Genomic DNA, 14,341 nt, shown 5'->3' on the forward strand with positions numbered 1-14,341 from the left:
ACTAATGTTTAAAGGATGCTGCCAAATAGCATAACCTTCAAATGTCAGAATGTTGTTTACCATTTATTTGGCAACTCTAGACTACAACCTTTGCATTTTCCATTTCTTGTCTAATTAAACATTAACTCAGAGGCACTCGAGTTTTATTACTTTACTGTTATTTCATTCCTGCAGCTTTTCAGAGAATGTCAAAGGCCAATGATACTGATTTTTTTTTCTTTAGATTGTATTTCATACAATATTTATGATCCAATGTCAGTCATCTATATTTCTAAAAGGATGTTCCCTCTACTTAATTTTCAATCAAATTAAGCTACATTTCATAGAAGAATATGAGATCATTTAAAAAATGATCGTTGAATAATAGAGACTAGATTTACAGATTAAATAAATAAGAGAAAAATAAAAATATTTTTACCCTTTTCTCTGTATAACACCAAAGTAACTGAACAATTGATAATGGCTTTTACATTTTTATTCAAATATTTGTTGCTTTATAGATATGGACAATGATTGGCTATAAATTAGGAAGAGAAATGGTAGAGATCAAATTTCTTTAAGATTATACTAGAAGCATTTTTTTTCTAGTATTCACTACAACTTTACAATCATGTTTTAATTATTTTTTGAGCAACTCCTACTAGATTTTCTTTAGGGAAACCTTATTGGAAAAATATGATGTAGATATGTGATATGAGGTAGAACCACCATATTTTAAGGGGATCATATTTTGTTTTGTCAGTACTTAGGTCAGTGCTTAGCCACGAGACCCCTGTTTTGGTAAACAGACCCGTCTCCTAGTCTGTCTTTTGTGGCACAATTATGGCTTTCAACGTAGACTTTAAGGGATATTTTGTTCATCTACATTACCAAAATTAGATTCACTTACAATAGACAGAATAAATGATCTCATTAGTGAGTATTTATGTATGCATGATATTCAAATTGAAATATGCTCTTTCATATATCCTCAGTATCAAGTGCAATTATCAATTCAGTCAATTTTATCGAGACTCTACTGTTTGCCTGGCACTTTTTGGTGCACTCGGCTGATGATAGAGCAATGAATAGCAGAGCTCAGCTTCTGCTGTAATGACTGTCACATACTAAAAGGCAAAGACAGATTATACTATACAAACAAATCAGAAATGGTAATTTAAAAAAAGAAATGGTAAGTAGATATAGAATAACTGGAGGGGGTATTAGAAGCAGGATTTGAAGCAGGTGTCTCTGGAGTAACGTTTGACCAGAGACCTGAATGCTGAAGGAACAAGCCATATAAAGATCTAGGGGTGAGATCTTTTGAGACAGAAGGTTCCACAAGTGCAGGTAATTGAATGAGAGATGAAATCAGTGTGGCTGGGGTTTACTAAACAAGGGAGGACGTGCTAAAAGCTGAGGCCAGAGAGATGGGCAGGGGCCGAATCACACACAACCTTATAGGTTAATAAAAGGAATACAGATTTTATTCTAACTGCAGTGGTGGGAATCTGTTGGCGAGGGGTGTGGAGGTGAAGGATGGTGGTGGGTGGGGTGGGTGTGCACAGTTGTAGCAATGAAGTGCTATTGAATCTGATCGACTTCTTTAAAAGTTTAGCCTGGCTGCTGTGTATAGGGAGAAAGAGTGGAAGTAGGGAGACCATTGATGGAGCTATCATAGTGGCCTAGGTGAGACATGAGAGCAGAGTCTAAGGTACTATAGCGGCAAGAACGGATTGATTCAGGAAATGGATTGGAATTAGAGCCTGCAAGACTTGCAGATTTGCAAATAGATTGGATGTGGCAGAGAGGGTAAGAGAGAATGCAGAAAGGTTAAGGTCTGAATAATGGTGTTAAGCCATTTACTGAGATGGAGAACACTGGAGCAGGAGCATGTTGAATTCGTTCATTTTTGGTGTGCGTATCTTATTCAGATTGGAGATGTCAAATAGGCAATGGCTGATGGATGTTTGATGGAGCTCAGGAGAGAAGTCAGGACTGTTAATAAGTATTAGGGGGAGTGAGCATGTGAGTTGACCAAGATCCCTTAAGAGGTAGAGAGAAAAGAGAAGGGCCCTAAGGAGGGAGTTCTGGAACCCTCAGCACTTATCTGTTCTGGATGTGCATTCAGTCCCACGAAGATAGCTAATGATTAAAGTCTGTTAGAAGCAATACTTGATTTTCCTGACTTTTTGGAAGATAATCTTTCAAAACCACAGCTCCAGAATATAGTCTTCGTAATAAGCATGGTTTCATCAGTAAAGTTAATTGCTGTAAATAGGCAAGATAATGAGAATTTCCTAGTTTATTTTAATTTCAGGTAGGTTTTCTTTTATTAAATGGTATTCTGAGTTATCAGAACCCATGAGAAAACAAAATGACTCATACTTGTTTTGCAGGGTTCCACAACCATATGGTGTTTAACATTAAGGGGTGCTATTTCTTAAAGCAGTCAGTTTGAGATCAACAGTTTTGCTATTCGCTTCTCTATGTGTTTAATGCAGCATTAAGAAACTTCTCCATTAAAGCAATCCATTTTCCTTTAGTAGCATACACCCACACAAGCTTCTCAGTCCCACCCCCATCCTTACTCAATGTTACCCAGGTACATAGTTATTGACTTTTTGGTGATAGCTTAATTTTTTCAGAACACCGTGGTGGTGCTTCCAGATAATGCTTTAAGTTACCCCTTATCTGCAAATGAACTTTCAAATGAAGTTACAGTCTGTGTCTTTGTAAAAATGAATTACCTTGTTAACCATAATGACTCAGAAGAAGCATTACCTGTTGTTTGGTAATATCAATTTTTCTTCTGTTTTCTTCTGTTTTTGAACATCACCTCTGGAAAAGTGTTGGCCTGAATCCTATATTTAAGTCATATTTTTTATGTTTCTTTTTTGACTGTATTAGGGCAGAAATTATGAAAAAGATGATAATAATAACTTTTCTTAGAACCATGGACTTTTTGGGTAAGCAAAGGCCTTAGAGATGCTCTAGTAGCACCGTCTCATTTTGCAGGTGAAGGATGCAGAGCCAAGTTTAATTTCACAGAGCTGATGAGTGGCCTGACCATATATAAACAGGCATAAACAGTCGCTAGTGCTTCAAGCCAGGCTCACGCTATGGCTATACGAAAAAAATAGGATGTCTGCTCTTGAGAAGGGATATGCATACATGAACATGGATAATCTGACATGATGAATGCTATAGGTAGAAAGTGCTCTGGGTACAGAAAGGGAAGTGCAGCCACCTCTGCTTCTGGACTTTAGCAGATACTTCACAGAGGAAGTTCTCTTTCCTGTGACTTCTCTTTCTAGCTAAAAAAAAAAAAAAAATTGCTCATTTCGGAAGAAGATGAGCTGAGTTTGTGTCTTGTGTTCTATACGGAAACCTTTAATAGGTCATGCTTTTCCTTTTCAAAGTATAAATGCACTAAACTGACCAAGAGCTTTTATATCCATTTCCCATCTATAGAAGCAACGGTTCTGAGCTATGATGGGAGTATGTTTATGAAAATCCAGCTCCCGCTGGTGATGCACACGGAGGCTGAGGATGTATCCTTACGGTTTCGGTCCCAACGTGCATATGGCATTCTCATGGCAACCACCTCCAGAGACTCAGCAGACACCCTCCGCCTGGAGCTGGACGCAGGACGTGTGAAACTGACGGTCAATCTAGGTAACAACTAGCCTTCCCCCATTGAACTAACACTTTTCACTTTTTGTTCAGTTTTGCCTGCAAACATGTATCAAGTAGCCTGTTTGCCATGGAAAGTTAAAACACTTAATGGTCTCATCTCCATTATTTAAATTCATTTAGGTTTTGGGGACATCTTTTTATTGTTTCTATTTCGTTAACATAATTTACTGTTTTGTGATTCCTACCACTGAGGGTTCTTAAAAGGGAAGCCATATGTATTAATGAGGTTAATTGAAAGTATAAATTTTCAGGCTTAACGATGCCTCAGACTGAATTTCCTATTTTTATATTGACTGACATTCTGATTGGTTAGAGATGAAATCCTTTCAGATAAAACAAAAATACACCAACTTTTACTTGGATAACATATGCTATAAAACGTCAAATTTCTACTTAGTGATCTAGATCAGCAGTTGCTCTTACTCTACTCCTTGGGCTTCTCCTTTGAATAATTACCTTTGTGGTATTCCATCTTTTCTGTTTGGAAATACTGTGTGGTGATATTTTGCTATCAAACAGCAATACACAACCCTTCAATGCCCAAAGTCTGCGGCCCTCAGCAAACAGCCATGAGAACACTGAAGACACAGACTCTTCTACAGAAAAATAATGCTTTCCTGCTTAATTTGTAGCATTCAGAAAGAGTCACTACAGTAAAACCTCACCAAACTGGATGAAATCTGGGGGAAGACCAGGCTGAATTAAGAAAAAGTCTAAATTGTAAGAAAAAAAAAACTGTAAGCAGTTTTGTTTTCAATTACATTCAAAAACACAAATTAATAGCTGGAAAAATCTTAAGGAAAGGTCTTACTAGTGGCTGATGTTAATGGGTGGTTAAGAATTATCCATAATTAGCACATTATTGCATGTTAGTTGTGCCATCATTGTATAGTAAATTACTTGAAATCAGTTTTCTTCCCAAACTTGGCCTTTCATAATTTGTTTAATTTTTCTCAGGCGATCTCCGCTCATATCGCATGAAGAATTACAAATATTCTGCCCAATACATTTCAATATTATCATTAACTCCAAATAATAGGAGTACAAATTAATGAGGTTTTACTGTATATCCTGGAAGTGCTGAGTACACACAATAATGAATAAACAGAGAGAAAAATAAAATTCAAGACTACATAGATTTACAAAAAGAGTAGTAAAATGTGATGAGGTAAGGCATTTGTGAAAACCCCACATACATTTTCAAATTATGTTGGGCAGAATAGTAGCTCATAAAATATAAAATTACTTCATTGGTAGTTTATTGCATACAATTGCATTCAATTAATATTAGTTAAATTAAGTTCAATAATAAGACTTTTTTTTAAGATTACTAAAGAACACATAGTACTTTTACAGTTCTGTTAGAGTTCCCTCTAGTGACAATGATAGGTTACTACAAGTCAATCAAAATTGCCTAATTGCAGTAAAGGGGCTGTTAGCCCTGGGAGGTGGACACGCTCGCTCATGGGAATTTTCCAACAGCAAAGCATTCTGTGGAAAGAGTTGTGTAGGTGCTGATCCTTGGCTGTTTGCAACCACTTTTCTGATGCGGTTGACGACACATGACAAACTCAGCTATATGGAAACAGAATCTAGGTTTGTATTTTTCATGTTCCCCAAAGGCATTAAATACTACAACCAAAACCAACAAATATCTATCTATATATAAAAAAAACATAAAACATGCCACATGATCCTTTAAAGATAACCCTTATAATCACAGTCTGTGTTATCCAGATTAGACATTCTGTTCTTAGGGAATCTGCTTTTATATAAGAAGAAAGTATAGGAAAAGGAAAATCAATAGCAGTAGTTACCATGACACTTATTACGCAGAGATAACATTGTTAGCTCCTAACAGAGGGATAGGCGTGTGTGCTCCGAAGAATGACACTACTCCTTAGCCACTAGAGTTTCTAAAGGGAACAGTTGTTTCTTTCTTCCTCCAATTAATACAAGACATGGAATCCAGCTAACACCCGGCTCTTACCTTTTTTGCCCAAGCAAATAATAATTAATAATTATAAATACATTAGGGTGAAATGAAAATAATTTCAACTAGCTCTCCATTTGACCATGACAATTCTATAGGATTCTGTTGGCCTTTGTGGGATAATAGATTTTGGAGGTTCAAGATGTCTGAGCCTAGCTGAGCTTGCACTGTACCCCATTGTGACGGAGCACTTTTTAATTATATTGAAAACAATGATTTGTTCTTTCACAGATGGGGAGAAAGCTGCAGCCAGTCTAAGCCAAGCATCTTTGACAGTTAACAATTCTTTATTTCACTTAGATTTGTCACCATGTAGCTTTGTTTGAGTTGGCCATTTTTTTAAAAACCTTCTAATTGTTGTTTCCAATGGTGCAGTTTTATAACAATGAATCTGGGTTCTAGAAGTATGTAAAGAATAAATAATATGGAGTGGCCATATTTGCATGTGTCTGTCCCCGGAAGGGTGGACTGTAATTTTATTGGATGTCTGCAGCTATTACCTTGAAGGATAAATTTTCATTTTTCATCTATTCTTCCCCATCTAGATTGTATCAGGATTAACTGTAATTCCAGTAAGTGCCTATTCAAAATTTTTAAAATGTTATTCCTCCATTATGATGTAGCTAGTCAAGAAAAAAAAGAGAGCCAGAGAAAGGCATTTATAAAACTCATGAATTCACTTTTGAAGTGTACCAGTCCATCATCTGGGTTGTAAAAATTCATTTTGAAATCTGTCCAGCTGAAGACTTTCCTGCTTCAGTTCCTACCTCTAAGTGGGAAAAGAGGTGACAAATATCTTGTAACAGAAGGTGCAAACGTCTCTGTAGACCTTTGGATAAAGCAAATAGCGTTTGTATTTTGGCAGATCTTGGACTCCAGTAGTTCTCTTCACAACCAAATTAGGAGAAAATACTGTGGGGTCTTATTTCCTTCACTTTCTGTTTTTATCTCTTAACTCAAATATAGAAAAAAAAAAATCTTTTCATGTGAAAGTTACTATTAAACCCTTCTAAATTCAACCAAAATTTTATATTGGAAAACGTGTGTTTTTCCAAGGTTTATGTATATACAGAAAATTACTTATCTAAAGAGTTTTTTCTTGCACATTATGACTATTTACATAATGAATTTTTACATCCTAATCATATATCTGCAAAAATAACCAAAAGCCTTCAAATCTGTGATATGCATGCCAAATGATGAGTTAGAAAAGATGCATGGACTGAGTTTTTTGATTTGGACTAGAGAACTTGAAAGGATGTAAGGACTGTGATTTTATTTTGAGTTGTAGCATTATCTGAAGTGTAAACTTATTTTATTTCTTTACGTAAATATTTAGGTTTTTCTTTTCCAGGTTTTGCTGACCACATTAAGGAATCTCATCTAATATACCAAAGTTGTTAGTTATTCAACTAAAATGGTTCTAACAAGCTTCTAATCTTTCACTGTCATAGTCAGTAAAACATTTTTTTTATATCCTTGGAAAATGCTGAATGTGAGTTGATGAAGTCTACTCCCAAAACCTTTGTCTGTGTTTCCAAATGGCAATAAGTCATCCTCTGAGGAATAAAATGACGGTCTCCAACTTATAAAAACAAGAAGCTTTATCTAATTAAATGCATGCTATTTCAAATACCCGTGCTTCTTACAACTCAGATTTGTCTTAAAATATTTTAATATTCATTTTAAAGCAGAATAAAAGCCAGTCTTTCCAACCATAGCAATAAAAAGGTAACTGAATCATGATTTATGAAAAATTAAATTATTATACTGTCATACAGGCATAAAAATCATCTCAAACGGAATACAGTTTCTGAACTAATCTCTCAAAGCTCTAACACAAGTAGAATTTTTCAAGTATACATCATCTCTTCTCAAGCCCCACCTTTACCACACTCTCTGAAAAGCAGCACAGGTTTAGAAGTCTGATACCATGGTCCAGTTTGCTTTCAGCTCTGGAGCATAGGTGCAGACAAAGTGGCAACTCACAGAATCTTTTCCCAAAGCCAGATTTGTGACTCAGTGCAGCTGTAGATGTTCTTGCTTCTCCCTGGATCTTAGAAAATCCATGTGAGGAAACTATTTTTCTAGACTTCTGCTTTAATTTTATTTATATTAGGCATACAATAAAGCATGGGTTTTTATTTACAAAATATAACTACATAAGCTCTAGTATTTAATGGAAATTAACCCCATCACATGTGCTTCCGTGTTCTCAGCTCTATCAATGTTTTTTTAAAATACTTGTTTATAGTCTAATTACTCTTGTTAGCTACTTCTCTTCATCTGGCTTATAATTATAAGACTCTGATATTAAGCATAGTGTTTTCTCTGGATATTTCACAGAATAATACCTTTGAGGACAAAGGTTTTTCCTGGTTAGTGGATTTTTTTCCCTTTTTAAGGAGTGTGTGTTATACTTAAATTACTTGAATTAAACCAATGATTGTGAGCTTTCAGTGCACACCTCGGACAGGACTGCAAATGCCTTAACTTGACAGCAGTCACTGGAAAGAACATTCAGTGATCAGGTAATGCTTTCATTGCCTTTGCCTTTGTTTCATTTGGGGAATAGTGGGCAGATGTAGCCAGAACTCCGAGTCCCGTCTAGAATTCATGTTTTTACTCAACTTTGAGGACAGGGAGGAATTTACGTTTCAAATAATGCAAATCTAACTCACAGTGTTAAATAGGCAGAGATGTCCACCTGGACTGCATTTTGTACCCAATAAAAAATATAAATTAAAATACTCGTATCTCAGGATAACTTGTAGTTTAATGAAAGGTTGACTTACTACATTTATCCTCTGTAAGCCATAAGTTTGTCTGAAACTGAAATGTACATTTACTAAATCACAACCTTCTACCACCACCGTCTAAAAATTATACCATACCTAAGACATCAACTGTGTTTTGAGCTTAATAAGAAATACCTCAATTGATGTCTTTAAGAAAATTTCCACAGGAAGTATACAAACTGTAACATAAAAATTACCTTACACTGAGAATGAATATTAAACTCTAAATTATTAATTTTGAATGGAAATCTTCTCCAATTTCTCTACACTTACTCAGAATTGCTCTGCTGTTTCCTGTAGTCACTCCGTCCTTTCTCATCATCCCTCCACCCTCCCTTCCTCAGTTTACAGGAGATATTACTTGATATGGAAAAGAAAATATGTAAAGCATCAGACTCTCCAATCTTTGCTACTGAAGAATAGGTAGTAAGTGAGGAGGGCGGAAGGTCTAGCTGCATTGCATGTATTCAGACCTCTGGGACTAGGAGATGGCAGATAAGTTTCTTTTTCAGCCCTTCTTGTGTCAGTAGTTTAGATGCAGGAATGGAATCTTCCATGCACAGGCCAGGGGAAAGCCTTTTGTTAAGCTCCTTTTGAGAAAGGGCTGATTTGAATTCCAGGGACCATCTCTGTCAGATTCTTTGTTGCCACCTTTCCCCCCTGCCCCATAGGAAAAGCTGTCAAGAATCTTTAAATGGAAGGAGAGAGGCTGTTTTTATTTAAAAATCAAAAGCTTATTTTTATGTGTGGAAAGGGTATTTTTTAAAAAGAACTGTCTCTGTGAATAGCGGTCATGTCAGTGTCAAAATGTATGCTTTGATCTCTCCGATTACAAGTGGAATGTCTCTGCACACAATCCCAGACCAATCTCAGTTCATTGATGTCCATTAGCTTATTTCATTGCTAAAATATGTTTGTTATCTGCAGCTTGGTATTAGATTAGGTCAGTATTTGCAGATTCACAGGTGCGAAGGTGAACACAGAGGTGTTATTATATGGCCCTCCATCCTCCTCTGTCCAGGGTAATCAGATTATTCTTGCCTCCTCAGTCAACTCCAATATGGAGAACCATAGTCTACCATCATAAAATCATTTTATATGGGAGTTGCTAAAAGAACCAGCATCTTTTAATGCTGATAAATGTCTTCCCTGGACAGTGAAGGGTATTTCAATAAAGGTAGATGGAAAAGGACTGTCTAGTCACGTTCTTTTGACATAAAAATCAATTATTTGAATTAATGAAAAAAAGACAAATTATAGATGATTTTACAAAAAATAATTATTATAGAGATATGTACAAATACCACCTAATCATTAACAAGTTATTACCAAAAGAGACCAAGTCAGAGTGAATAGGACTTTGTGACTGAGACATGAATTGTTTGCATCAGGAAGTTAAGTGTATGAGAGTCTCTTGCCTAGTCCATAGTATTGATTGACTTAAGACTTTTAAAAACTATAAAGAACACAAAAGAAATTTTCTACCCCTTGTGAAATTTTCTCAAATGCATTATTAGTAGGGCCTGTAGTAAGTACCATTAGAAAGGCCATTGGTCTTATTCTGCATTCTCTTTGTCTGCCAGAGTATGTAGCCTGAGATAGGGTGACCGAGACAGTCTCAATTTCAAATTTGCTGCCCAGTAATTCCCAACAGTACATCCAAAGTCATTAGGCTATATGTTTCTATGTAATTTTTTTCTGATAATTTGGCATCGTGGTAGTGTATTGCTTGCTTCAATAGTCCCATTTTTTTTTTCTTTCTCTCTTGTTCTAGTAACCTTACAAATTGTTAGTATTATAATCTGAAAGTTTAAATACATTGAAAATTTGAAAACTAAACTTGCTCCTATCAACTATAGGTGAGTCCTAATTGTCATATAAGTAACTACTTTAAAGATGTAGTGGATGCAAGGAGGCTTTTGTGATTTTGTTTTTATTAGTGTTTTCTTTCCTTTTTTTTTTTTTGTCTTTTCAAGTCAATGACATAATTACGGAATATCCTTCTTGCCCACGGGAAAGTTTGGGGTCGCCTCTGCAATCATATAAAAAGTGGCTTTTAATAAACCCATGTTGTTTATTTGATTATCTGTGTTTCTTTAATCCTTACACATGTCTCTTCTCCTGCCCACCTGCTCTTCCTTCCTACCAAGATTTACTCCTGTTACTTCTCCATTTCCAATGTTGTTTACTCCTGTTCTCATTCCTCTTGTTTTCTTACAAGAATAAAAACTCTCTGGGTTGAAAAAAAATATTTTAGTAGGCAGAGCTTCCAACTATTTTTGGCTTCTTACAGAAAATGGTTTATTTAAGACACAGAGACAACAAAATTGGAGATGACATTAATGTGGACAAAGTGTCAAGGGTTGAAGTTCAGCTCCTTTTATTTGTAGTTCATTGTCTAAGGATTGGAGAGAAAGGGAATCTAAGGCCAAGTACTTAACCTCACTTTTGATTTGGAGATAGTGAAGAAATGCTCTGAGTAATATGTTATTGGAAAATGTACTATGATGGATGTCTGGAGTGGATAATAAGATCTTTGTATTATCATTTTATTACCAGAATGAAAAGATCAACTGGATATTAGTTATCACCAAATTTTTTATGTAGATAAAAATGGAAAGCAATAAAAGAATGCAAAATGTCAACCAGTGGCACTTAAGCCATATTAGATTGCTTTGATCAGACTGCCACTTGGCAGGCTACTTAAAAAGATATGAGGAAATTTCTGGAGGCTGGCTGTTGTTAACATGAAACAAATATTCAGTTCAGAGCAGCTGCCTGGTGCCTGAAGAGCAGAGAACTGCAAAAAGGAGCTTCTGACTCTGCCTCCACGCAACCATCCCTTGATTTCTAGAGTTCTGTCAATCATTGCCTCTCAGTGACTGGTGCTGTCCATCCACCTAGGATAGGAACTGCTCAAGGAATGAAGGAAGATGAATATATACATGCAGAAAAGAGGAGTTTTGTTTGTTTTCTGCTGTTGTCATTTTTTAAAGTTTAAAGTATATATGAAGGAAAGGAAAAAGAGACAGTTTATGAAGAGACAGTATTTTTAACAAAAATCTAAAAGAAATTACATATAAAATATAAAGACCATAGATTTCTGATGAAAAACAAATAGCCAAAACAGGCAAAGGGAATTGGCACTTTACAGTGAGTCTTTAAAAAAATATCAAAATTGGAATAAAATTTAAGGAGAGCCCATTTGGATTTTCCGTATCTAAAATTTATGAGAATTATAAAGAAGAGTACACATTTAATGACTACATAGATTGTGCAAAATTGTAATGTGTGGGCTTGATAAGTAGAAGAGTTGGGTCTATTTTAGTGAACAATTAATTGGTTTATTGCTTATATGCAAATATAAAATGCTGCAGTGTTTTAAAAGATTGCTCTTTTTTTTTTTTTTTTTTATAAATTTATTTATTTATTTTTGGCTGTGTTGGGTCCTCGTTTCTGCGCGAGGGCTCTCTCCAGTTGTGGCGAGTGGGGGCCACCCTTCACCGCGGCGCGCGGGCCCCTCACCATCGCGGCCCCTCCCGTTGAGGAGCACAGGCTCCAGACGCGCAGGCTCAGTAATTGTGGCTCACGGGCCCAGCCGCTCCGCGGCACGTGGGATCCTCCCAGACCAGGGCTCGAACCCGTGTCCCCCGAATCGGCAGGCGGACTCTCAACCACTGCGCCACCACGGAAGCCCAAGATTGCTCTTTTGTGCAGGTTAAGAATTCATCTTGAAATCACGCTCAATTATTAATTTATTCAGTAAAGCATTTTCTTATTACTATTGCAAAAGGGTGTGCTCAAAGTAATACAAAATTCCAGATTGGCATTGGCCAAATTCATCAAATTCTCTTTCATTGTTGAAAGTTAGTATTATAACAATGGCCAAGGTAGAGATTGTCAGAAAAACCTATAAAGTTTCAGAAGAAACATTCTGAATTTGATATCCCCTTGGCTTCTGTGAAAAGGAAATTTTCTTTTATACCACAAACTGTCACAAATTGTGAGACCACAACCTGTTGGTTGGAGGTTTTTATTGTGTTATTAGAGAGAACTGGTTTCTAAACATTTCCCATTTCCTTCATAGCTTAGAGTTTCTTTTTGTTTTTGTTTTTTCTTTGGTAGGTAGGTAGCATTTTAGCATGCTATCATTGATCCAGAAAATCGAAGGTAAAAATATGAATTAGACATTAGACATTCCTAGCCATTATTAAGAATTTTTTTTTTTACATTTAGTCAATCTCGTAAGGTGTATGATTAGAATTTCATTCATTTTAAAGAAAACAATAATTTCTTTTTTGTATTTGGAGCATTTTGTCTTTTTACTGATGTGTCTTTAATGATTCAGGTTCATACAGAGTTAATCCTAAAGGATCAGAAAGACTAAAAAGTACTCAAGAACTTCTGTTTAAAATAGCCTCTAATCCTTTGGACAGCCTTAATGTTCAATGATGATCTAAGGTGCCATGTCAAATAACCGGTTTTACTAGTGTAGACAAATATAGATTAGAATTTTTTCAAGAATGTTTGCATTCCTAATTTTCGTCAAAAGAAAGCCACTAACAATTTACACCTTATCAATTGCTTACCTGTCAGAGAACATGAAAACAAATGCTATGATTGTGGATTTCAATTCCTCATATAGTTGCTAGACAGCAATTATGCATCTGCTACCTTCTAAAGTGGATGCATAATTTAAAAGATGCTTTGTCCACTTAACCACAGTTCAGACATGATTAATATAAGCCTTCTAGCTGAGCTTCCATTTAGCTTCCTCTCTTCTCTACTGACTTGCTTCTGCTTGATTGTAGCTTCTACTTTTTCATGTCTTCTGCTTACTCATGGTGTCTCCTCCCTCATGGTTACTGTTCACTGCCTCTTCCTGGGCATGTCTTTTGACTTTTTGCTGCTCCTTCAACTGTTGACTCAATGTATGCTATGTATTCAAACTCCCCTAGAAAGAGAATCTAGTATATTCATTACGTATACCTGTCCTGTTGAGCAGAGATTTCAGATTATGTCACCTCACAAGACCCTGACCAGATTTTAGCTTTGGGGGCAGATGCCCCCTGGCGATCCAGTCAGCTGTCCTCAGAGCAGGACAGTATCCTCGCCTCCAAGGGGATGTAGGAGCAGCGGGCTTTCCCCACAAACATCTCTTCTCCAGGCTGTCTGATTAAAAATGTTTTGACTTTAACTGTGAAATACCCTTGGGGATTACAATTTCTTCAGCACATTACTGGCAAACATATGGTACGTAAGTCAAGTGGGCAAGGCTCTTTAAATCAGGGGGGAAATCCATGGGACCCTCAAAAACCTTGGAGATTGAAGTATTCAGTGTGCTCAGGGCTCTTATCCATTTCTTTCACTTGTTACCAATGGGAGCAAAGAGCAAGATGGATAAGAAGTGTATCATGAAAGCAGTTTCCCCAAAGGTAAAGTAAGAAATTCTAAGAGTATTTCGGTTACTATTACTTTTATTGTACTTAATATTGGATTGTTTGTTGTCATGTGTTCTTTGAATGCATCTTTCATACAGTTGTGAGAATTCTTCACCCTCCCACCTTCCCAGGAGATCAGACTAAATATAGGCTTGAAATATTTTATGCATAGTGCTATTGAAATAAATGTGTAATACGTGTATCTTTAAAAATATAGGGTCATGGTGTGCAAATGTTTTGCAACAGGTTCTTTTACTTCAGCAACATAACTGTAAACGTTAGGTCCAGTATGTGACTATAACATGCAGTATTTTAAAATCTTATCTATTGCTTATTTCAGATTTTATACTGAAGTGATATAAAGCAGGTCCAGGTCACTGAGCCAGTTGAAGAAAGGTAAAATAGGGAGAAAACATTTATGTACAAAAATA

At 36.1% G+C, this 14,341-nt stretch overlaps 1 protein-coding gene across 21 annotated transcripts in view; it reads left to right on the forward strand.

Annotated features, from left to right (window-relative positions):
- The window catches only part of NRXN1 (neurexin 1), a 1,116,259-nt gene that overhangs the window by 517,371 nt on the left and 584,547 nt on the right, over nucleotides 1–14,341 (forward strand). For 12 of the 21 annotated variants that reach the window (XM_036873338.1, XM_036873339.1, XM_036873342.1 and 9 more), the window contains 2 exons: nucleotides 3,454–3,657; nucleotides 6,217–6,243. In XM_036873338.1, the coding sequence (XP_036729233.1) occupies nucleotides 3,454–3,657; nucleotides 6,217–6,243 (231 nt within the window). The remainder of the gene's footprint in view (nucleotides 1–3,453; nucleotides 3,658–6,216; nucleotides 6,244–14,341) is intronic. The other 9 variants (XM_036873343.1, XM_036873348.1, XM_036873352.1 and 6 more) reach the window with 1 other exon arrangement.

The sequence above is a fragment of the Balaenoptera musculus genome, chromosome 13 (genome assembly GCF_009873245.2).
Source record: "Balaenoptera musculus isolate JJ_BM4_2016_0621 chromosome 13, mBalMus1.pri.v3, whole genome shotgun sequence".
In the NCBI taxonomy this organism is placed as follows: domain Eukaryota; kingdom Metazoa; phylum Chordata; class Mammalia; order Artiodactyla; family Balaenopteridae; genus Balaenoptera; species Balaenoptera musculus.